Consider the following 26,150-nt stretch of genomic DNA (forward strand, 5'->3'; position numbering starts at 1 on the left):
TCTTTCTAGAGTCTCAACAAGTAACCCAGTCCTATGCCATAAAGGACCTCAAAGAAAACCAAAGTACTTATGAAGCAGTGGTTCACATGTGCTAAGTAACTGGCAGCAGTGACTGCCTCCGCCAGCACACTTTACACCAATTGAACCTTCCAAATACTCTTCAGGGAGTAATTTGCAACACATTGCAACACAAGCTGCATTATAGTAGTACAATTTGCATGTCACAAAGATTACCAGATGTATTCAAGGCTGAGTTTGGAGAAGATTTTCCAGAGTTTGTGATATGTGATATGCCTGGTTCAGGATTCACAATATAATTTTCGTATGTTCATACACACACACAAAAACAACCCCAAAGTCTAAGCAACTCTGAAGAGACAAGTTTCCAAAAGCAATAAAATGGGATTCTACGCAACCCAAGACAGCAGGCTTCTTAGCCTTAGTTGTTAAATATTTGAAGAGATCTTTGTGCTGTCCTCACTGTGATTCTATTCCTTAACTATTTATGTTGAAATGTTGGAGAGATATGAGCTACTTTCTGTTTGATAATGATATGGCCATCTTAAATATGGTCACTTCGTGGACTAGAAGTTCTTATAATTTGTAATTATACAAATTACATTAAGTATCTTGTCTTCCCCAAACCATTATCAATATATGAATGAAGGCAAATATACATGTCCCAGGATAATAGCTAGAGAGAAGTTCCCTTAAGTTCCCTTTCCCTGAAGGAAAAGACTGGAGATCAAGAAAGGAAAAGCTTTTGAAACTTGAGTAAATTTGCTGATACGTAAATGTCTGTTTTAGTGTTCCTGTGAAACTTGCTAGCAAGCTATTTATGAAAGGTGGATATATGGAATATATAGAAACAATTTAAAACATTATTGACAGCTTGTTCAATTTGTAAATGTTTTCTTTAGAAACAATACTATACTATGCTATAGTTAAGTATATCAAATTTTCTTTTAAAAAGTTTTTAAGCTGTGAGATAAGTGCATATTTTAATTATATACTCTTAATTTTCAACTGAAATTTTAATTTCTCATTTGTATGAATTTTGAATAATGTATTGCTAAGGTCTTACAGTGAATTGTTCTTTTAACTCTAGGTTCTAGTTTTACACCATCCTCCACTATTTATGCAAATAATTCAGTATCAAATTCTACAAACTTCAATAGCTCACAACAGGTATGAATTTTTTTGTCTATAAAGCACAAACTATTATAAAGTTGATTTGGCAATTTATTTGAACAAGACTGTTATCCTATTTCTATTTTTAGGTTAAAAATGATGTAGTTTTAAAGGTATTAGTCTTCATTAAAATATTGTTTGCAACGTTCTAGGATTATCCATCATATGCAGCTTTCAGCCAAAATCAATATCCACAGTATTATTCAGCATCAACATATGGAGCATACATGACATCAAATAATACCACAGATGGTACCTCTTCGTCCTCATCAACATACCAGCTACAAGAATCTCTTCCAGGTCTTACTAGCCAACCAGGTACTATTTCATTGATTTTGTGTTCCAGTCATTTAAAATCACGGATATAGGTACATATTAACATTAATTGTAGCTAAGTGTGCTCGAAAACAGATTCCATTAGTATAAATTTGACATCCAAGGAATCAAATTTCATCCAGTCCTACTCAACAAACATCCATTAAACATTAGTAAAGACTTTACTACCACTTAGTCCAACTATTCCCAGAAAGATATCAAAAGATAAAGGGTTTGGGGTAAGTTTCTGGGGACAACAAAAAGAAGAAAACAGTGCATTAATCATCCTTTCCAAAGTCCTAGGTGACAAGATATCTTTTCAGGGACCTTCAAAATGCCAGAAGTGTGGGAACTAGTCAAATCTTGGGGAAATTGAGCAATCCCATGCAGAACACATTGAACTAGTCAAGCATGAGGTGACCAGAGCTTGAGTGGCTATCTGAAGTGTCCCCTGCCCCAATCTATGAAAAGGTACAGATGAAGCAGGACAAAGGTCTTCCTATATACAGTTATTTTCAAGTAGGAGCCATGAGTCCAGAAAACTCCCAAACTTTGCATTACCATTGAATGGAAGTGCCACCTCATTCAAGATCAAAGGTGGAATATCTTCAGATCTGGACATTCTTAATACCCACAGCCATTCCATTTTGAGAAGAACTTCTGACTTAATATTATCTCAAAGATTTGTATCCAGAAATGTACCATATAATCGTTTTGTAGCTGCTGCTACTCATAAACTCAAATGTATTTTACCCTGCTAGTTTCCAGATCTTCTGTTAATAGCATGTAAAGCTCACAGAAGATAGCATCACCTGGGGAAAAACTCATCAAATAGAATACAAAGTCAGGGAATCTTAATCTGCAATCTTCACTTCAGAAAAGTGTTACTGCTGAACTGCCTGCATTCTCCCTGTCTTAGACTGTAAGCTTAAAAAGTAAGGTTACTCATAGGTATAAATCATTTACTGTGTTGTGGTAGACATTTTCAATCTGGATACTTTGTCTATTTCTGCACAATAGCGTTTATGTTTCATTAATATCCCTTACTCTAAAAACTATTTCTTGGTGGCCTTCACATCTGCTCCTAGAGTTTCAGAGATGAGAGTTCCTTTGGTAAACAAGTATTTGGGCATGTTCCACTTAGTGCTTGACCTTTATGAGGTAGGTATTGCATAATATTCAAAAGATGGAATGTTAAAGGGCCTCTATCCTGGGACAGAATTGTACATCCCATAGTATGGGAAATTGATTGATTTATTTAATTTTGTTTCTAATTTTAAAAAATAGTCTGCTCAAATATGAGATTACACAGCAAGATTATACAGAAATACCTAAGATATCCTCTATCTCTTGCCTTTCCATTTGTTTACTCAATCTTTGTAATTTGGCAAATACTCATAGTTAAAGAAGGTGAGGAATCTCAGTAAGCAGATTATTTTCATTCCTCTTGAATTATTAGGGATTTACAGATAATCCAAATTGCCTATTCAAAGCTTTAGGAGTACCTTATTTAAACCATAAAATTGAATGGGGAATACTTGTATTTTGATAAGTGTTTACTGTTGTTGTTTTACAGGAGAGTTTGATGCTGTGCAGAGCCCTTCAACTCCAATCAAAGAGCTTGATGAAAGAACATGTAGGAGTTCTGGGTCAAAATCAAGGGGCAGAGGGAGGAAAAATAACCCATCTCCTCCTCCTGATAGTGACTTGGAGGTACATTCTTACAAATTAATAGCAAAATGAAGGTCAAAAAGTAATTCATACTTGAGAGAGAGAGATAAAAGAAAACATATTAATAGAAAATCCTGTGCATTCAAAATTAGATTAAGTACTATATAAGATAATTTTTAAAACAAATTAATTTCATAAAGTTACAACAATTATTAAAGTTTAATTATCTCATATTGGATTGAAAACTGATAGAAATTGTTTTCTTCCTGCTGCTAAAAGATAACAGGCAAATCACAAAATACATCTCCATGGGATATCGTTTAGGAGTTTCTGTATGTATGTATGTGTGATTTCACAGAATAGTATATTTGATCATTTGCTAAAAAGCATAATTGCCCTCTTTAATATGACCATAAAAATTGATCATAAATGAAAATTTTCTGACATAAAAATTAAAATTATTATTTGATATTTCTAGTTAACCAAGCTCTTTGATAATGGGGCACGGAGGAGAAAATTAGACTGTGTATATTTAATCTCTACTTTTGGCTTGATAATTCAAATATAAAAAAGCAGCAAGAGGGCTGGGCAGTGCTTTGGAGTCAAAAAGATGCTTTGGAATGTAGTCCAGTATCACCTGTCTGCAGACATGTCAAGCTTACGATATCATGTGACATGCAACATATCGGGAGAGTTTTGCCATTGCCGGCAATGGGGTGGGCGTGGCTTCCAGATGACGCATCCGGCCCGCTGGCCGGCAGTTTGACATCCCTGCCTTAAAGCATCTGCAACTTTTTCTGAGACTACACAGCTGCCCTTTTTTTTGTAATATCTTCCTTGACTTGAAGTATTGAGTCATAAAAACTTTTTTTTTCCCATAAAGACTGTTTGGGGCTACACATATTTCTGGATAACTGCCTCTAGTCCTTGTCCTATTTGTATATATTGATTTTTTTATTCTTTCGTTTTCAGCGTGTATTTGTTTGGGATTTGGATGAAACTATCATTGTCTTCCATTCGCTTCTTACAGGATCTTATGCACAGAAATATGGAAAGGTATGTGAGAAATACTAGTGCTTTTATTGTAGCTAATTACTGTGCAGTACAATAATTTATTTGCTAAGTTTAAAGGCCTTGAATTATTCCCATAATATTTAGCAGTATTTCTGGTACATAAATAAAATTTGGTTTTAATAGTCCTAGATTTGACAGATTTTTTTTCATTCAGACTTTACTTCAGGAATCACTAAGTTTTATTGCAAACGATATTATTTAGATTTCCATAAAAAGTCAGGTAATATAACTTCACATAAATGATATAGATTTGGTTTTAATGGACATTCTTCCCTATACCCCCACTCCTAGCCCGTTAAAAGCAGGATTTCTTTAACTGGATACTTAGTAACACTTTGTTCTGTTGTTCTTACAACTTCTCAAGGCTTTATTGCTTTTTGTGACTAAAATCAGCTTCCTTTGTTTAACTAGCATTTAGATGTCAGTCTGAGCACTGCTATTGAAATATTTTATGATTGATTGGGAAAATACTCAGCCACTAATTAACTACAGCTTTTAAGAACAAGTTACAGTAAAATAATCAGCTTTCTAAAAACATGTTTAATAAGAGGGAGGGAGGGAAGGAAGGAAGGAAGGAAGGAAGGAAGGAAGGAAGGAAGGAAGGAAGGAAGGAAGGAAGGAAGGAAGGAAGGAAGGATGGATTCCAAACACTTTCCAAACAGCCCGGTGCATTCACAACCCAACAAAAACTTAAGATAGAACATAATAGCTAAGCAATTCAGGAAGAGTCAATACAATAAAAAAGAGAAGATTAACTTATATTAAAAGTGACATTTTCTGCTTAGATACAAAATATATCAGATATGATTGTTGCTTTATTTAATATTTCCACAAAACAATTTGGAAATAAAATTGGTACCAAATCCTCCTAAAAAATATTTTCTATTCTGTTGCTCTAAACAAGTTTTGATTCTCTTCTGATCTCATTGCATAACTTACAAATTCTGACATAGCTTTTAACATAGCTCAGGCTTCCTTCTCAGCCTCCTGAGAACTTTGAATATTTGTCTCCTAAGGGACATTCTAGTAGAGATGGCCCAATTCAGCACAGAAGTCAACAGACAGACTGTCTGGCTCCAATTTGTGCCAACTGCTAATACAGCCAAAGGCATTTGTATCTTGATATAGGGAAGTGTTATAGTTGATCTTACCTCCCTTGCAATGTTGGCAATCTCTGGATAAGGCCCATATTCCCATGAGCCAATAAGCTGGGAGGCTTTTCCATATATCTATGGCAGCAATAATTACAAAAAAAATGTTTAAACATTATTAGGTTGAAGGGGATTAACACAGAACCATTCCTGTTGTTTTGTGAGTAATTTGACAGTAGTACATATTTAAAATGATGGTTTCTTTACTATCTCTTAATGTCCTTTTATAATATGTTTAAAAAAGAATTGCTCACATTTCATTTTTCACATATGGGCAGATGCACGGGATTCATCTCTTGCATGACTAATAAATTATTTCGGAAGAAAAGCTGCACAATTTGCTACAGAAATATATTCTGTAATTCCTAGACTCTGGAGAATTGACATGAATTTTATATAGTGATGTATTGCTTAAATATTCAAAGAAGTAAAATGGTACTTAATGGTTAATTTACTTTAAACTTATATTAATGTAAAACTCTAAATATTTTATTTAGTTATTTATTTGTAGCCGACCTTTATTATTTTTACAATTAACTCAAGATAGTGCATATATCCAGCACACCTTCCTCCTCCTATTTTTCCCACAACCACAACCCTGTGAGAGAGAGTGACTGGCCCAAGGTCACCCAGCTAACTGGCTTTCATGGCTAAGTCAGAACTAGAATTCACAGTCACCTGGTTTCTAGCCTGGTACGTTAACCAATAGACCAAATTGACTTTCTTTGAAAATATTATTTTCTCAAAGAAAATATTCTTTATTGGTATGAAACTTCCAAAGGATAACTCAGTTTGAAAAAAAATTGATTGACCTTTCAAATTGAATCTTCAGCTGCAGTTCATAAATCCAGTGCCTTCGGAATATATCAGGAAGCAAACCCTATTGGGGTAATGTGCTGTTTTTTTCTGCCTTGCTCTTCTTGAATTTGATTAGGTTGGAGAGAAAAAAGAGAGACTTAAATTTAGTACACTATTTTTTTTAAAATCCACCTTGCTGTTATGTCTGTCTCTAACAAATTATCTGTTTGTCCTGTGGGCCTGAGACAGTAAACTATGAGATGGTAAAATATGTACTGTATATTTAAGAGTATTTCTAGTTGGCATTGTGTATTATATATGCAATAATGAATATATATATATATATATCACATTTGTTTAAAAAAATTGTTGGGCAATCTGTGTGTAACACATTATTCCCAAATGACACTTTTAAAAAATATATATTTTATTGAACTATGATTAACAAGCATCATCAATTAATTTGGTCGGTCCTGGGTATCAGCCATGGTGGGAGAGTGGCTGACTTTTACATCTGCAGCCCCATAGAGGTGGGAGCTCTATGGGGCATGCCTACCCAGAGTATATCTTTGACCATCCCCAGGTACAGAGTTGCAACTTGCCGTGAGAGGGCGGGGGTGACCTGTTTACTGGGGCACCCAGCTAAGTGGCAGTGCAGCTGGGTGTGGATCCAGATATTTTCTTTTCTGGCCTTCGACCCTCCTATGGACTTGATCATCTCCAGGACTACCTATTCTGGACTTGCTGGACTAACATGCGACAATATACTAGCACGGACTTGCTCGCCCTCAGGGGTGCCCCCCTCGCCTGGGTGCGACCCGCCTCTTTAAATTCTAACCTCGATGAAGGGCCCGAGTTCTGGGTCTCTGAGAGATGGCTGGGTAGGGGTAGGGGCCGTCAACATAAATGTAACAAGAGGCCCCTGATTTTGTTTTTATCAAAATTTTTTACGGGGTTGGGGAGGGGGGTGGGTGATAGGGGTTGTTTGGCTTTGGGGGGCGGCCAATCAACCATAGTTCAGGCCAGACTTGGGTCTGACCGCGCGGGGGGAGAACGAGGGGTCGTTGTCTCCGGGGCTCATGAGCGGGTCGTGGGATTACCAATTCCCACGACGGGGAATGGCAGCAGGCGGATAGACAGGGGGCCATATCGTTACCGGGAGCGCCGTCTCCGCTATTTGCAAGCGGTGGGGCGCTCCGACCCTCTGCTTCTTTCCCGAGGTTCCGGGAGCGAGGATGTGCAGCCTCCTGAGCTCCGGCTGGTGTACCTGAATGCCAGGTCCGTGGTCAACAAAGCTCCCCTTATTAGGGATTTAGTTGAGGGTGAGCATGCGGACCTGGCTTGCATCACGGAGACTTGGTTGGGGCCAGAGGGTGGGGTCCCTTTGGTTGATCTTTGCCCACCAGGCTTCCGGGTGCTACACCAGCCTCGAGCTCAGGGTAGGGGTGGGGGAGTGGCGGTGATCGTTAGGGAGACCTTATGTCCGCGGGAGACCACCGTTCCTCAGATAGTCGGGTGTGAGTCTCTCTTTATGAGATTTGGCTCTGGGGCGCAGTTGGGCTTGCTGCTCGTGTACATTTCGCCTAGTCGCGTAGCGGCAGCCCTGCCCGAGCTGCTCGATGTCCTCTCAGGGTTGGTGGTTGAGTTCCCCAAACTTATAGTTTTGGGAGACGTCAACCTACCATCCCTGGGAGGTTCATCTGAGCTTGCTCGGGAGTTCATGGCTTCCATGACGGCCATGGACCTGACGCAGGTAATTTCTGAGCCAACTCATGAGGGAGGCCACACCCTTGACCTGATTTTCTTATCTGGACGGTGGTTGGATGATCTTGGTGGGGGCTTTCCACTTACTATGCCCCTGTCATGGACCGATCATCACCTCCTGCGGCTGGTCTTCCATTTTGCCACCCCTCGCCGTGGAGGTACGGAGCCAACTAGATGGTACCGCCCCAGACGCCTAATGGATCCTGAGAGATTCCAAGCGGCGCTGGGGTCTCCACCTGCCTCCATTGCTCACAGCTCGGCGGATGCCTTAGTGGAAGCCTGGGAAAGGGCAGCCACTGAGGCACTCGACCGGGTTGTACCCTTGCAGCCCCTGACCCGGCGCAGATCCCAGCGAGCTCCATGGTTCTCCGCGGAGCTCCGGGAGATGAAGCGGCGGAAACGGGGCCTAGAGAGCTGCTGGAGGTCCAGCCGATCTGAACCCGACCGATTGCGGTTAAGAACCTATATTAGGTCTTATCTCGCTGCGATGAGGGAGGCGAGGTGTAATTACTTCTCTACCCTCATCGCGTCCGCAGACAATCGCCCGGCCGCCTTGTTTAGGGTGACTCGCTCCCTTCTTAATCAGGAGGTGAGGGAGGATCCCTTGCAGGGTCGTGCCGAGGAGTTTGGTCAACATCTGTTGGATAAAATCGCTCGGATTCGGACCGGTTTGGACTCCAGCTGGGCAGAGTCTGACGATCAGGACACGGGCGGTCTTGTCAATGTTATCTGGGAGGAGTTTGATTCTGTGACCCCTGATGAAGTGGACAGGATTATGGGGAAGCTGAGTTCCACCACATGCTTATTGGACCCGTGCCCTTCTTGGCTGGTTTACGCAGCTAGGGAGAGGACACGAGGCTGGCTCCAGGCGGTTATATCTGCTTCTTTGAGTGAGGGTTATTTCCCCACCGTCTTGAAGGAGGCGGTGGTGAGACCTCTCCTCAAGAAGCCTGCCTTGGACCCAGCTGTATTGAACAACTTCCGTCCAGTCTCCAACCTTCGCTTTCTTGCGAAGGTTGTTGAGAGTGTGGTGGCGCATCAGCTCCCTCTGGTCCTGGATGAAGCGGATTATCTGGACCCTTACCAATCGGGTTTCAGGCCCGGGCACAGCACGGAGACGGCATTGGTCGCTCTGGTGAATGATCTCTGGAGGGCTCGGGATAGGGGGTATTCCTCTGTCCTAGTCCTATTAGACCTCTCGGCGGCTTTTGATACCATCGACCATGGTATCCTGCTGCAGCGTCTCAGGGGATTGGGAGTGGGAGGCACGGTTTTTCAGTGGTTCTCCTCCTATCTCCTGGGACGCTCGCAGTCGGTGTTGGCAGGGGGGCAGAGGTCGACCCCTAGGACTCTCGCTTGTGGAGTTCCTCAGGGGTCGGTCCTCTCGCCTCTCCTGTTCAACATCTATATGAAGCCGCTGGGTGAGATCATTCGTGGTTTTGGAGTTGGGTATCATCAATATGCTGATGATACCCAACTTTTTATTTCGACCCCAAACCACCCCAGTGATGCCCTCGCTGTGATGTCCCGTTGCCTGGAGGCGGTTCGGGTCTGGATGGGGAGGAACAGACTTCAACTCAACCCTGACAAGACTGAGTGGCTGTACATTCCGGCTTCCCGAGACACCTGGGATGTTCCACCTCTTTCTATGGGGGGTGAGCTTTTACCCCCTGTGGATAGGGCTCGCAACTTGGGAGTCCTCCTAGATTCACGACTCACTTTGGAGGATCACATAGTGGCCGTGACTAGGGGGGCTTTTGCCCAGGTTCGCCTGGTGCGCCAGTTGCGGCCCTATCTGGATCGGGAGGCCTTGTGTACGGTCACTCATGCGCTCGTGACCTCTCGCCTAGACTACTGTAACGCTCTCTACATGGGACTTCCCTTGAAGACTACTCGGAGGCTCCAACTGGTACAGAATGCGGCCGCGAGAGTTGTCTTGGGAGTTTCCCGGTACTCCCATGTTACACCTTTGCTCCGTGAGCTGCATTGGTTGCCAGTTGTCTTCCGGGTAAGGTTCAAGGTTTTGGTTATGATCTTTAAGTCCCTACATGGCATGGGTCCGCGATACCTCGAGGACCACCTGCTGCCGGCGTCGACTCCCCTCCGCCCTGTGCGCGCCCACAGAGAGGGCCTCCTCAGGGTGCCTCCTGTCAAGGAATGTCGACTGGTGGCCCCCAGGGGGAGGGCCTTCTCTGTGGGTGCTCCGGCGTTATGGAATCAACTGCCGGTCGAGCTCCGGATGGCATCAGACCTCCGATCCTTCCGTCGCGGGTTGAAGACCCATTTATTTGAACTAGCGGGTCTGGCCTGATGGGGGTACTTGGGTTTTTTATTGGTTTGTTTTAGTATTCTGGTTTTAACTTGGGCATTAATTTAATTATTTTTTAATGTTTGTATTGGTGTTTATATTTATGCCCTGTGAACCGCCCTGAGTCCCTTTGGGAGAAGGGCGGTATAAAAATCTCAATAAATTAAATTAAATTAAATTAAATTAAAATAACATAAATCCAATCTGCATAGAGAAAAGATATAGAAAAGACAAATGTAAACAGAAGGTACTATGCATGTACAAATTTACCTTATACACAAAGTAATATCATATTATAATCTATTGCTGTTGAGATAAACCATAAAAATCTATCCAAATTTGATAAAATTGTGGTTCCTGCTTCTGTTTACTCATTATTTTAAATGTGTAGTTTTTTTAATGTGGTAATTGAAAAAAAATGTTAATCCACATCTCAGTTGTTATGTAAAGAACAGTTTTCCATTGTTAAGCAATTATTATTTTAACTGCTTTATGATTGATGTTTGGCCCTATAAATAAATGAAGGGAACATTCAACTCTTAGTTTAGTCATGGTATTTATAAAATTTTGTCCCAAATGGGTATAACTCTATTGAATGGTCACACAGATGAAACGATTTCCATATTTTTTGCAAATTTATCTCTTGTATTTGATTTGATTTGATTAAATTTATATGCCACCCTTCTCGCTGAGGACTCAGGGCAGCTCACAACCATAAAAATTAAAAAAACATAAAGTAAAAAATTAAAAAAGAATTAAACAATAAATGCAACAAATACAAGACAATTTAACCCAGTAAAAAGCCTAATTAAAAACCGTAGTCAGTCCAGGCCCGCTTGTTGGAACAACCAAGTCTTCAGGTCATGGCGGAAAGACCGAAGGTCAGGGGCCGTCCGCAGCTCTGGGAGTAGTTCATTCCAGAGGGTCGGCATGCCCACAGAGAAGGCTCTTCCCCTGGGGGTCACCAGACGGCATTGCCTGGCTGACGGCACCCTGAGGAGGCCGACTCTGTGGGAGCGAACCGGGCAATGGGAGGTTGACAATGGCAGCAGGTGGTCTCGCAAGTACCCCGGGCCTAAGCCATGTAGGGCTTTAAAGGTTATTACCAGCACCTTGAATCGCACTCGGAGGGCAACCGGAAGCCAACGCAGCTTGGGGAGGAATGGTGTAACATGGGAGTACCGAGATACTCCCATAGGTACCCGCGTGGCCGCATTTTGCACCAGTTGAAGCCTCTGGGTGCTCTTCAAGGGCAGCCCCATGTAAAGAGCATTGCAGTAATCCAGGTGAGAAGTGACGAGGGCATGAGTAACCATGCATAGGGCATCTCGGTCCAAAAAGGGGTGCAACTGGCACACTAGGCGAACCTAGTGTATGGTATTACCAAGATCAGTATCCTACAAGCATACTTTAAACTGGCTGGGAAATTCTGTGAATTAGAGTCCTACACATTTTAAAGTTGATAAGTTTGAGAAGCACTGCTTTAAACCATGTGGTGGATCTTCTTTTTTTTAATATGCAGTAAAACCTATAAATTGTTAAGAACGTTCATTTTGTTTGTTCTAGAAGAAGAATACCAACATTTAAAAGAGAATCAGGAATAATTTATAAAATGTATTGCTATGGAACCCTTGAAGATACTCTTTGCAATACCTTATCTCCCTATTATTTTCATCCATCTTTGCCCCCAAATAAAGTTGCTAGACGCATTTATTTATTTATTTTATTTTATTTATTTTAATTCCATTTATATCCCGCCCTTCTCCGACGACTCAGGGCAGCTTACAAGCTTAGCAGTATTTATGCATTTATGATGTCTCTCTATTGTAGCTCATGATTAAACATTTCATCAAGTTGAACCTTGAATTTCAAATAAATTTAAATCAAGTTTTGTTGCTTTTAGTCTTTAATTGCAAATAGGAATAGAATATTGCTCCCTTTTTATGTCAGATCAGAGCTTGACTAATTTGTATGCCTCTTATTTTTATTGGAATGTTATCACTTTAGCTACAGAAAAAGTAGTAACCCACTGCTCAATTTGTTATAGCGTGTTATTATCAATAAAATATTTACCTTAGTACATGTATTCTTTCTGCTGTTTCATTTAACCACAATGCTGTTCCTGGCTCTTTTGTTTTAGTTCTGTATTAACCATATGGTTATCTTTTTATTCTGTTCACTTACTACCTAGATTTTTTTAAATTAATCCTTGTTTCATGTTCCCTCCCTCTATTTGTATTTCCAAAGCAATATAACATTCTGTAAATGGTTCCTAGGAAATATCCTTTTATAACTTCTTCCTCTTTCATAGCAGTGTACAAAGTTGTATTCTTCCATTTGGTTGCAACTGTGCTTTCTTATTTTTTATTTAACACATTAACTTTCTGCACATCAGTATAAAATCCTGAATAATTTACAACAGTATAACAATAGTATTGCATCATCATCATCATCATTATTGCAACAACATTATTTAATTACTTAAAAAAGGAAAGATTAGAAGATGTTAGTGGCTGGGAAAGGTCTGTAAAAAAGATACATTTTTTTCAAAGATGTGGGATGGAGGTAAATGTCATTGCACAAGATAGGAAAGGTTCATATCCATATTTCACCAATATCAGTCCACACAAAGGGAGGAACTTTCCTCTCCCCTCAAAGAATATAGTAACCATAGAGATGATGTCATTGAATATGTTCTTCAGTGTAACTTGATCTGGACTTTGAGCCATAAAATTCTATCAGTAACCTAGCTGCTACATTCTTCCCTAATTTTAGCTTCCAGAGCTTTCCAAGAGCAGGTCAACACTGAGTGCATTACAGTAATCTAATCTGGAAGTATTGATTATTCTTTTTAAACTAAAAGCAGTATTTTATTATTTTAAAAAAGAAGCAGCACAACAAATGAGATTTATAGGAATTAGGATGTGAAGAGCTTATTACTCAGCTTTTGCACACCTCCTTACAACTCAGTACCAAGTAGAGTAAAGTGGAATAGAATAGAATAGAATAGAATAGAATAGAATAGAATAGAATAGAATAGAATAGAATAGAATAGAATAGAATAGAATAGAATAGAATAGAATTTCTTTATTGGCCAACTGTGATTGGACACACAAGGAATTTGTCTACTGTGAAAAAACTCTCAATGTACATGCACCCAACAAGTGATGAATGATTATTTTCATAGGCAAGGGCCATAAGCATTTCCCTTCTCTTGTTTATCTACTCAAAACGTTGAAAAAGGACAGTGAGAACAATTAATCAGTGGAATGGCTTGCCTCCAGAACTTGTGGGTGCTCCGTCATTAGAGATTTTAAAGAAGAAATTGGACAGCAATTTGTCTGAAATGATAGTATCTCCTGATTGAGCAGAGTTGAAGATCTCCAAGGTCTCTTCCAACTCTGTTGTTCTGTTCAAACTACTTCTTCTATAAAACGGATTGAATCGCGTATTGGGTGGTGAACTAGTTGACATCTATACTGTCAAGGTTCTGTATGGCGTGGTAGTAAGAAAGGGGTTGATTGTTGTCCAGTTAGCTTTGTCTATATTTTATAATCGTGTAATGCATCTTCATATTATAAAATTAATCTTGATCCTATCTGTTTGTCTGTCTGTTTGTTTCTTTAAGCCCAACTTCATTATTTTTACAAATAATCCAAGGCAATTAACATAACTAATATATCTTCCTCCTATCTTCCCCACAACAACAGCCCTGTGAGGTGGGTTGGACTGAAAGTGAGTGACTGGCCCAAAGTCACCCAGCTGGTTTTCATAGCTAAGGCAGGACTTGAAGTCACAGTCTCCTGCTTTCTAGCTTGGTGCCTAAACTACTAGACCAAATTGGCTCCTTATATACAATTTATACCATATTTATAAAGTAGATTTATTATTCTTGGACTTCTTTTATGATATGTTTATATAAAATACTGGTGGTTTTTTTCAAAGTAATTAATTTTGAAATAAGATTTTACTGCATTTGATTTAAATTATTATTTTTGCATTGCTATATGTCAGAATGTATTAGTAAACTGTTATTTGTACATGTTATTATTGAGAGACATTTTGAGTTGAACCAACTTGTGGCCAAATTAGCATACAAATAGTAAATCAATATAAATTCTCCTTGCTAGTTTCCCATTTTTGGGAGGATAAACTAAGGGACCTGCTGCTCTCTTGCTGTAACCAAATTAAGTAGATAGAATGCTGGGATGTGGAGACACTAGTCTAAAGACCCGTTTCTGTTCTTAGGTGGTGAAAACGAGGACAAGATTCAAGAATAGTCATAGCAAGACTATATTCCCTGTATTTCTCTCCATTATTAATGTAAACCATTAAGGCGATCATGGCTAACTAAGTCCTATGATGGAGTCTGAACCAAAAATTCAATAGGGCCTAATGATTGTTTTCTTTTACAAGGGTCTGAAATTGCATTGGCATTACTCTGTCAAACATCTTCCTAGAGGAGATTATGGCAATTAGCCAGTATAGGACCACCAGATTGGGACACAAAATTCCAGATGTCTAATAGATGATAGCAAAGAATTAATACTTCTTTGCTTGCTGTCATCTAGTGGTTATCTTGATTTTTGCAGCCTAGATCTACTGTAGTAGCCCTAGAGCAGACATGTCAAACACAAGGCCCGGGGGCCGGATCCAGCCCGCGAAGTGGTTTCATGTGGCCCATGAAGCCATCCTGGAAACAGTTAGGGAACAGCCCCCACTGCCTTGGCCCTGGCCGAGAGACCCTCCTTCTGCCACAGGCCCTCAGATCTGTCCCATTCCTGCCCAGGCCCCCATAGGCACCCTTGATGCGAACGATGTAGAGCTGGCCATGCCCACCCAGTAGGCCATATGCACTCTAGTCACGCCCACCCAGCAGGCCACACCCACCCTGGTCATACCCATTCGGCCCCTTGAGGGCAACCGCAATGCTGATGCGGCCCTCAGTGAAATTGAGTTTGACACCCCTGCCCTAGAGTCTTAGACAATGATTGTTAGGAAATCCAGGAAGTACTGTGACTTTCTCGAAGTGGCTCTCTCAAACATATATCCCTCCAAATAGCAATATATTTTGTATACAAGGGGCTCACAACCTAACCTCTTTGTTAAAAGGAATCAGGTGTGAAGTTTAGAATTTAAAAAGCATTCAATTAAAATAGATACATCCCATTGGTTTTCTTTGCCTTGTCCTCAGATTTCAGTAAGTAAAATAGATTCAAGAAAACTGGGCTAGATGGGATCCACTTCATAGTCGCATCAACAGAAGCATCTAGTTTAGCAAATATTAGTTCTTTATTTGTTAGACTTTACACAAAGTGCCATGACTGATGGTACTATTTGAAATCCAATTCTTCATTGTACCTTTGATGATCAGACACAGAAGGAAGCCTTTACAGCTTTCCATTAAGGTGTTTTAGCTTTCATCACTTTATTTTCACACATCTTACAACAAAGGCTTCTGGCCTCCACATTCCCAATTCAAATTGACCTAGGTGTTTCCTTTTGTACCTTTAGTAATTCCCATCATACCAGGATATTCTTTTTCCCCTTCCTGCTTATAAATCTATCATTAACAAGGGATGGGATTACAAACTGGAAGTTTCTATTCTGCTGAGTATATAATTCTTGGATAAGCTATTTAATTTGGATAAAAAAATATTTTGTTTCATAGCAATATTTTAATAGTCTCAGTAATATTTGTTAAAACAATTAGACTGTAACTATTATGTAATTGTTCTATCTTAGGTAAACCATGATATTCATTTTTAAAATGCCTGTTTTCACTAACCTTTAAATTTTCTTTCCAGTTACTTATCTTTCAAGATTTTGATAATAAAAAATTCTGCTTTGAGTGTAATATTACACTCCACAAAGAAAAAACTATTTCATTCTTATGTAGAATTCTTATTATTTTTTGTGTAATTATGTGTACATATTTTTTATTTTTCTTATTAACTTATTGTGTAATTGTGCTTTTTTATTTTTCTATTATACATGCATATTGCATAAAAATAAAGTTTGCAATGACCATTACATACTGAGAATATGTACCATTTCTGTTCCCCCCCAAAACACACACACCAACCAGGATCCACCTGTAGCAGTGACTCTTGGACTTCGGATGGAAGAAATGATTTTTAATCTTGCAGATACTCATTTATTTTTCAATGATTTGGAGGTATGTAAAAATATAATTTATATTAGAACACCTATATCCAACAATCCTTATTTCTTCCAGTTTGTAGCCAGAAATAAAAAAAACGGACCAGGTTAATTGTATCATTTTCCCAGATATTTTTTTATTTGGGTAGATTGGCAAAATATGAAAATCATTAACAAGATTAGATTGTTATTAACTTTTTAAAAAATCAGGCCTATCTGGAACATTCCATTAGATTTAACTTTCCATTATTCTATCATAGGATACAATAAGAATTAAAAAGAAGCCTCTTGCTCTCTTATTTTCATCCTAAGCAATTAAAATAGATGGGCTGATAGTCCATGCTCACTTCTATTATCGCCCAGCCTACAAATATATTTGCTGAGAGATGGGGTTAAAAAAAGAATGAAGAACTTTAAAACTCCCATAGCAAACAGTAGGAACAACATCTATTCACGATTTTTGCAGCCTGTCCTATCTCAACATACAGTTCCCATTCCTAAACCTAACAAAAAAGCTATTGATAGCTCAGAAACAAAACAAGAGGTGAAAGGACAGGCATTTCTCATTATTAGCTTAAACTTATTTTAACTTGCTCATCAGAATATCAGAATCCTGACATTCAGAATATTCATCTTTTGATCAGGGAACAAATCTGTACATTAGCCTCTTTTTTGTTCCTATAAGCCTGTAAATTTTAATTAGCATATGAAAACATGCTGACTTGCACTGAGTGTCCTATTTAGAAAGACATAGAAGAAGGCTGTACAGAGAAAAGTTTCTAGATTCAGTTCCACTTCTAGGCAAAATAAAAATTCCATGCTATCATTCTTTAATGTTACAGAATTTTGCATTGGAGTAGTTTTATAATGAATTTTAAGAAAACATTTCAATGATTCAATGATAACAATGTAAAGTTATATTTATATATTGGATTGAAAAGGCCAATTTTATTTTCCTTATCTCTTTATTATACAAATAGTTGGCCTACATTGTATCTTTACTGTCAAGGAAATCTTTTTTTCTTATATTTGGCAGTTAATCTATACCAAATTTGCTATTAATCTGTCAGATAAACATGAATAGAGTTTGTTCTTCACCCTGAAGTCTGTAACTGCTAAGATCTGCATAATAGAGTTTTTGTTTTTACTAGCAGTGAGTCATTGTTTTTATTGGATAATGAAATTACTGATATTTCCCAAAAAAAAATTTTTTTTTTGTGGGTCAACTGTAGGTTTTATACTCTCTAGTAAAAATGTCAAGTTCTGAAGAATTCTTTGGTAAGAAACTAGTTGTACTGAGACATAATTTAATTTAATGTTATAGCAGTCAAAATCAGTTATTGCACATGAATTTGTAAACGCTCAGTAATGGCAAATATATTTTATCTTTCTTAGTTTTGAACTTGCACAGCCAGTGGCCCACTGAGAATGAGTATAGCCAGTTCTGTAGCTGTTTTAAAAGGTATTTTACCTTAAATTAACATTAACAGAGAGCTTCCTTACAACATAATTTCTACTTCATTTCTATTATAATCACACAGCAGTATTATATTATGCAAGCAGATTTTAAATTTCCACTGGGAATGGGAGGGAATTAATTTAGGTTGATTTCCTTGAAATCTTTCATTATACATTAATCAATTTATGTATAGTTAGCCTAAAATTTTGTCAGGCTTGGGGTTTAGCATAAATTACTATAATTTTTCAATAATAATTCTGCACAGTATAGAGCACAAAACACTATTTTGTGCTTCAAAATACGTTATAGGAAATGACAAAATAATAAGTAAAAAGTGTGTACCATAGAAAACAAAGAAATAAACCACATTTACATCATATTTCCACCTCATAAATGGATTTTTTTTAAAAAAAGAGAGCAGACAAAATTGATATCCTCACTAATTTTAAAGGCTATCACAGCTTTATAACCTTTTTCAAAATGAAAATAGAACATGAGAACAAAAGACCCATGAATCATTCATGAAAGTCAGCTTGATAATACATTTACGAATACCTTCAACTGGATTTGACTTACTAAATATATTCTAGCTAGACCCAAACACTCCTGTAAGATCTTATATATTAATAGCCATGTGTCTGCTAGACTGTGCTTACTGTTTCCTCTAAATTGCTTTCCTAGTACTAGGAAGAGACATCATAAGAAATTAAAAGGGATAGAATTCATTTTTTGTTTGTTTCTAAAATCTTTGCCTTTTTGCCAGATGGAGGTTAACAGCAAGATTTTTTTGTGCCTAAGAAGTACAAAGGCAAAGGAAAGTTTGAAATGTCTAGGTGGCATCACTCACCGCTCATTTCCATCCCTTTCATCACTGCTTGCATAACTGCATTACACCACACTGTAAATATGAGACAAGGGTAAAGTGGATATTCAAAACTGCTCTACAGTAGTGTAGATTTGATGGAAGAATATAAAATGGGCTAACGAGAAAAACAAATGAGGTCACATGAAGTAACATCAGGTAGATCAGCAAAAAAATAATCGGCAGTGAGATAAAGATCAGTCTAGCCCTACTAGTAGTAAACATTGCAAGGATCTCAGAAACAGAAACCCAGGAAAAATGCTTGTTTTGCAAGAGCTTTCATTTTCAAAGATTAAGTTTCCATTATAATGTAAACTTATAAGGTGGTGAAGCATGAAGAGCATGCTCCTTTAATAATACTTCCACTCTGGATCCTGTGATTGACAGAAATATGCAATTGCCAGTATTCTAACAGAGCGCTCAGCCTTCTCTTCCATAGGGATCCATTGGGAGTTTTTTGTTGTTGTTTTTCTGTAGCACCTGACTCATTTTTGAACTTGATATTTATTATACTAGCCCTGACACCAAATTTGGTTTCATTCTTTTCACTCTTTGAAAAGTTATTCTGTTGGTGTCAACACCCCTCCGTCCTGTGCGCTCCCACAGAGAGGGCCTCCTCAGGGTGCCACCGGTCAAAGAATGCTGGCTGGTGGCCCCCAGGGGGAGGGCATTCTCAGTGGGTGCGCCAACCCTCTGGAACTGCTTGCCTACCGAAATCCGGATGGCCCCCGACCTTCGCACCTTCCGGCGCAGCTTAAAAACTTACTTGTTCCAGCAGTCCGGCCTGGCCTGATAGCTCTTGGGGTTTCATTTGTTTTACTATTGTTTAATTGTATACCTACCTTGCTCTGTACACCACCTCGAGTCCCTCGGGAGAAGGGCGGTATATAAAAACAAACAAACAAATAAATAAATAAATAAATAAATAAATTGCATAATTTATTTCCAGTTCAGCTAGACAGAATGAAAGCAATAAGGTAAACAGGTATAGAGGAAACAAATGCCAGAGAAAGAAAAGAATAGGAAGAAGAAACCAAGGAAAGAGAACAAAACCTAGTTTGGTTGGAAAGTGTGATCTGGAATGTGCCTATTTAGCTGTAATATACAATGTATTTGTTGGAAATCTGTGACCTGTAAAGCAGAGAGGTCTCCAACCTTTTAGACACCAGGGACCGGTGCCATGGACAAAAGTTTTTCTGCAGATCAGAGGGCGTGTGGTTTTGAATACTGCCTGCATCCCGTGGATGGAGCTTTTCTTGTTTGTGTGGCCCACTTGTTGGCATCCTGAGGACCGGTGCCGGTCCACTGACCGGGGGTTGGGAATCCCTGTTGTAAACTATCCTACTAGGAATGTCATTAAACCAAGGTAAAGGTAAAGGTTCCCCCGCACATGCGTGCTAGTCGTTTCCGACTCTAGGGGCCGGTGCTCATCTCCGTTTCAAAGCCAAAGAGCCAGCGCTTGTCCGAGGACGTCTCCGTGGTCATGTGGTCGGCATGACTATACACCAAAGGCGCACGGAACGCTGTTACCTTTCCACCATAGTGGTCCCTATTTTTCTACTTGCATTTTTTACGTGCTTTCGAACTGCTAGGTTGGCAGAAGCTGGGACGAGTAACAGGCGCTCACTCTGATACGCGGCACATTGTAACATATTCTCAATTCAAATGGAACATTTAACAAAGTAGCAGCAGCAGGGTGACCATTGGTGAGATACACGGTTTGAAATTCCAAATTCATTCTGCTTTATAATGAATTGGAAATGAAATGATAATTCAAGGTGAAATACAAGTGCAGGTACCTTACAAGTAGGCTGATAAAGCAAAAAAGTAATTAAAGAAAGGAAGCAAGGAACTAAGGTAACTAAGAGAAAAAGCTTTCGGTTAGGAGTGTCTTCATGGCTATGGCCCAAATCTTCTGTTTCAGAAACTTTATAGTTTTATAAATTCTAGAATAAAAGCTGAGATTTTAATAGAAAAAGGAGCATTTATTCACACTCGAATCGTGAAAGAAATAATAATTCCTCACTGGGATTTTTCCCCATGTAACTTCCTTATTTCATTCTAAGTACGGTATTTATTTTTTATTTTGTAGTGCTCAGATTTTAAAAGACATCTTAATCTGATTTTTTTAAAAAAAACAACAACAACCTATGTTTGTATTTGTTATCTTATTGAAACTCTTGCATCCTGCCCTTTTGTATGAGTTCAAGGTAATTAACAATAAAGTTTGCTATGACATAATAGTTTAGAACTTGATGTGAAAATAGCCCCCAGAAACAGCAGGAAGCAACCATAGATGTAAAAAAGTACAAATTCAGTAATAACCGCTTAGAGCCCAAAAACTTAGTTCTGATGTTGACATTAAATAGCCATATTATATCAGCGACAATATTTTTTTAATCAACTACAGATGGAAAACTAGCTGTGCTCATGCATCTAGGAAGGACACCCAACATCAGAGACATATGCCCTGATAATATCAAAGCATACTGCAGTGTCGTTTTTTATAGGTTGTCCCTAGTAGACTGGAAATTGCCTCTGGCCCATAATGAAGCAGTGCAAATGATGTGTGGTGCCTCTAGGAGGCGCTATCTTCTCTGTATCGAAACAATTGAATAAGACATTGGTTGCTTTCCAAGCTCAGTTCACCATAGATTAGAACATCATATCAGGTCTTAGATTTAGTCACAAAACAGGTTTTCTATCTAGTCCTAGTTGAGCATATTTCTGGAGAAGCTAGCATAAAGGAGGATCTCACTAGGTGGAATTTCAGACCTGAAATTCAGTTCTTTTAATCAGCAACAGCATTTTGAATTCTATGTGGGAAGACAGTATAGTTTTGCAATAAAGGAGTTGTTTGCCTGTCCATCAAATTCTGGACTAGTTGCAGTTCAAACTACTTTAAAGAAAATTTTGTGGAGCAGTCCAGTTATTACTTAATCAAAGTACTTATCACTGTGACAAAGATTTGCTTTCTGCAGTGTGGGCACTGAAATCATTGGTCGTGACAGTGATCAGATGTCACCATTATCACCTTTGAAAATTGGTCTTTGGTCTTATAAGAAAGGCCAGAACTGTTATAACCTTAAGTGCTCAAGTCCCAGTTTACTGAACCAGTAGACATGGATATTATTATATTATGAATATTGTTTAATACTTGTTATATGTGGGTAATTAACATTTGTATTCACAGTCTAAGACTGGTAAAACTTAATAATGCAGGTCCTAACCAAGGGCCTAGGAATTAATAAGGTAGCATCTAAGAAAATAGATGCTATTTTCCAGGCAGGATGGTTTTTGTAAAATTGGGTGTTCAGGTCTAATAAATTCAATATTTGCAGATATTATTTCCACTGATAAAACCATCACAAACAACAAAATGCATAATCAAGAATTTTTTGCAGTTCAATATATTTTTATTAAAAGTTATTTTCTTTTAAAAACCTGTTTATTTCTCAAAAAGATAAATATGATTGCCTGTCAGTGCAGTCAACAATAGAATATGAAAAAGTAGACACTTTTGAAAATTATTTATCAATGTTTTTTTATTTATATAATATACATTGACGTCAACTTCTGTTTATTGACATGGTGCTGATAATAATAACTTTTTATTTTTTCATTTTGTGTTTTATATTGGGGCTTCTTTTGCAATATAAGCAAACACATATATTTAAGTGTTGAGTTAAGGACTCTAAATCTTAACCTGACCAAAGAGGGAATCATCCTATTTGTGTGTGTGTGTGTATGTTCACTTACTACATGGAATCTTTGAAGCATTCCAGTGTATCTAGGAATATAGCAGTTGATCATATTGGGGGGGGGGGAAGAAATAGTAGCTTTACCTAATGAAATTGTAAATGCTCATATTCTGCCATCTGCTGGCAATAGAGGTGGTTTAGATTTAGGTTTTTTTTTAATCATTTAGATTTTTCACATTAAAGCACCAATGTACTGTAAAACAAACAAGATATTGGTGCCCTATTCTAAAACATACTCTCTTACTAGGAATGTGATCAAGTACATATAGATGATGTATCCTCAGATGATAATGGACAAGACCTAAGGTAAGATATGCCTTAAAAAAATGAAGCAAATTTAAATAAGTATGTATTTTTAGGAAGAAATAGTATTCACTTTTGCATATTTTGGGTGTTTGCAGTACCTACAGTTTTGCAACTGATGGCTTCCATGCAGCTGCAAGTAGTGCAAACCTTTGTCTGCCAACAGGTGTAAGAGGAGGAGTTGACTGGATGAGGAAGCTGGCATTCCGTTACAGAAGAGTCAAAGAATTATATAATACTTATAAAAACAATGTAGGAGGTAAGAAGGATTTTTTATCCAATATGACATTAACATCAATCTTATATAAATAATAATTATTTATACTTTGCACTACTGTTAAAATATAAGAAAAAAATTAGTATGGGCGGTTTGGAAATTTTGTGAAGAAAAGTGGATGAAGAAAAAGGAGAAACTATTTGCAGTCTTTCATTAACAAGTTGTGTAATACCTGGAATACTGCATCCAGTTTTGATCACCACGTTACAAAAAAGATGCTGAGACTTTGGAAAAAGTGCAGAGAAGAGCAACTGGGAGGATTAAAGGCCTGGAGACTAAAACATACTAAGAACAGTTGCAGGAACTGAGTATGGCCAGTCTAGAGAAAAGAAGGACTAGGGGTGGCATGATAGCAGTATTCCAGTATTTGAAGGGCTGCCAACAAAGAAGAGGAGATCAACTTATTTTCCACCAGAAGGCAAGACAAGAAACAATGGATGGAAATTAATCAAGGAGAGAAGCAACCTGAAATTAAGAAGAAACTTCCTAACCATGAGAATAATGGACCAGTGGAACAGCTTGCCTTCAGGAGTTGTGGGTGCTTCATCATTGGACGTTTTTAAGAAGAGACTGGACAGTCACTTGTCTCAAATTGTGTAGGGTGTCCCGCTTGAACAGGTGTTTGGACTAGAAGACCTACAAGGTCGTTTCCAGCTCTATTTTGATTGAAGTTTGGAGCTTAAACTGCGGGTTTCTTCAGCTCCCCTTGCATTTGTTAATTTAGATGATAAATCCCAAGTTAAAACAACCTTTTGCGCTTTTGAAGATAATCTTCCTAGGCAAATTGGTCTTGTGTAGTTTTCTCATTGATGTTGTAGCTTTGTATATTCTGGATTTTCATTACAGATGTACCACATTTAGTGACTGTACTGTGACTGTTTGCAGTTAAGTCAATGAAGAAAAAGTAATTTTATGACTAACCCTTGAATGTATGACCTTCACAGATCTATAAAGCAAAGGAAAGCTGAAGTAAGATCATAACCATAGTCATGATTTAATTGAGCAACCACTTTATTTTCATCAAGTTGCTAGACCCAATTGTGGTTGCTAGATCAAGGCTATCTGTATTATTAATGTAATACACATGCACTCCAATATAATAATATTTTAGATGTCACTTATGTATATTTTAATCCAACCAGGGTTCAGGACTAAGCACAAATTCCAGTCAAGGGGGTTTGAAGGACAAAATCCATATTTCCTTAAGGAATTATATTTGGCACATTTTAGAGCAAGGTTATATGCATAGGCATTGTATTGGACAACAGGCACAACTCTTTTTCTGATTTATAAATAATATATCTTTTTTATGTCTGCTGTTGCCTGGGAATGGGAGAAAAGTGAGCAGAAAATAAGCAATTAGAAGGAAATATAAAAGGAAGAATGCAGTAGTGTCAGGAAATATTGAAGAGAGACAGAATACCTATGCTTAGGCAGAAAAGAGATATTACAGGAGAAAAAAGGGAGAGAGCACATATAGAATATGCATAGTTTCAGAAAATATCTACCAGTGGACAATTCCTGTTCAGCAAATCCAAAATACTTTATGTTTTGGGGTGTTTCAGTTTAGCAAAACAAACACCTTGAAGAGATATTATTGGGCAAATAGGGCAAGGTGGACTACTGTCTCCTCAGCTTCTCCAGTACAGCATATCTTACCAACCCATCTTATCTCATCTTCTAGCCCTTTCCTTTTCCTATCTCAAGACACTATCACTGTGACCACCATGGGATATCTCACTTGCCCCTTGTCTTCTGAGGGCCTGCTATTTCCTCCCTTTCCTCCTTTTAGCCACCATTATCATTGACATCCAAGATAATCATCACTCAGATGAAGCTCATCACCCAAATGGGCAGAGATTGACACCAATATTAACATTAGACCACCGGGCTTCCGGTAGCGCTGCCGCGCTGAATGGCGGCGTTTTGAAGCCGCCGGATCCTGGGAAGCGTCAATGCGCTCGGAGGCAGCGAAAATCAGCTGTCCCGCAGCGCTGGAGCTTCTACCTCGGGAGAAGAGGGAGAGGCGAGCCTGCCTGGGTAGAGGTAGAGCTCCCCTGTGATTCTCCCAAGTAGTTTGGGGGATAAAAGGGTGAGCCCCCTCGGAGCCCAGGCTTTCTCCGCTCTCAGGACGTTTTCGCTCCAAAAGGAGTGGAACCAGACGCGACAACTGCACCTGCTGCTTAGATGGGATTGTGAGTATTTCGTTTCTTTGAGAAGCAGGCAGAGCAAAGCAGGAAGATCTGAATTTTCAAGTTGGATTTTAACTTTAACTCAGTTTCATTATCTTCTTCAAGTTTCAAGTTTGAAATGGAGTAAAAATGGCGCTGGAATGTTTCTCTCCTGTGTGAAGTGACTGCGTTGGAAAATTGTTATATTTTGCTACAAAGAAAGAGATACAATTTGCAACTGACTTTACCCAGTATCGGATTTTGCTTATTTGAAAGCCTGTTCCCTTTTTTCTTATTGAAGGTTAAGAACTTTGGGAGAATTTTTATTTTTTCTTTCCTTTTCCTTTTTTTTCTCTCTTTTTTTTTCTGAACTTTGATTCTGCTGGGTGAAAAAAGAAGAAATCAAAACCTAAGAGATGGCTGCAAGACGTGGGGGAGGGCCTCCAATCTCTAAGAATGTTATTTCCTCACCTATACCACAAGCTGTAGGGCAGACTTCGATGAAACCTACAGTACAACCACCCTCTCCCCCACCTCCTGCATTTACACTGACAGACATTCAGCAAGTTGTGATGCAGTCAACACAAGTTTTGCAGCAAGAAATAAAGAAAACAATGGAAGAATTTGTTAATCAAAACAACCAGATGAGGGAAGATATAGTGCTTGCACTTCAGGGTCTGGCTGCACATATAGAACGCCTGGATGTTCGTGTGGACTCAGTTATGGAGTATGTGGAGAATTTGGAAAATAAAATTATTGATGCTGAACAGAAGATTGATAGAGCAGAGGCCAAGATTGACAGAACAGAAGACGAGGTTACTATATCAGAATATAAGAACATGGAGTTTGCTTTGCATATCAGAGGCCTCAAAGAGAATCCTAA

At 38.7% G+C, this 26,150-nt stretch overlaps 1 protein-coding gene and 1 long non-coding RNA gene across 5 annotated transcripts in view; one reads left to right on the forward strand and one right to left on the reverse strand.

Annotated features, from left to right (window-relative positions):
- Window positions 1-26,150, reverse strand: part of LOC310631544 — a 394,516-nt gene that overhangs the window by 257,494 nt on the left and 110,872 nt on the right. The gene's annotated exons all lie outside the window — the stretch shown is intronic.
- Window positions 1-26,150, forward strand: part of EYA4 (EYA transcriptional coactivator and phosphatase 4) — a 108,644-nt gene that overhangs the window by 68,985 nt on the left and 13,509 nt on the right. For all 4 annotated transcript variants that reach the window (XM_083352176.1, XM_083352178.1, XM_083352179.1 and 1 more), the window contains 7 exons: window positions 1,109-1,188; window positions 1,344-1,509; window positions 3,083-3,219; window positions 4,150-4,233; window positions 16,361-16,450; window positions 22,764-22,822; window positions 22,918-23,078. In XM_083352176.1, the coding sequence (XP_083208302.1) occupies window positions 1,109-1,188; window positions 1,344-1,509; window positions 3,083-3,219; window positions 4,150-4,233; window positions 16,361-16,450; window positions 22,764-22,822; window positions 22,918-23,078 (777 nt within the window). The remainder of the gene's footprint in view (window positions 1-1,108; window positions 1,189-1,343; window positions 1,510-3,082; window positions 3,220-4,149; window positions 4,234-16,360; window positions 16,451-22,763; window positions 22,823-22,917; window positions 23,079-26,150) is intronic.

Source organism: Vipera ursinii (assembly GCF_947247035.1).
Source record: "Vipera ursinii genome assembly, chromosome: 1".
Taxonomy (NCBI): Eukaryota; Metazoa; Chordata; class Lepidosauria; order Squamata; family Viperidae; genus Vipera; species Vipera ursinii.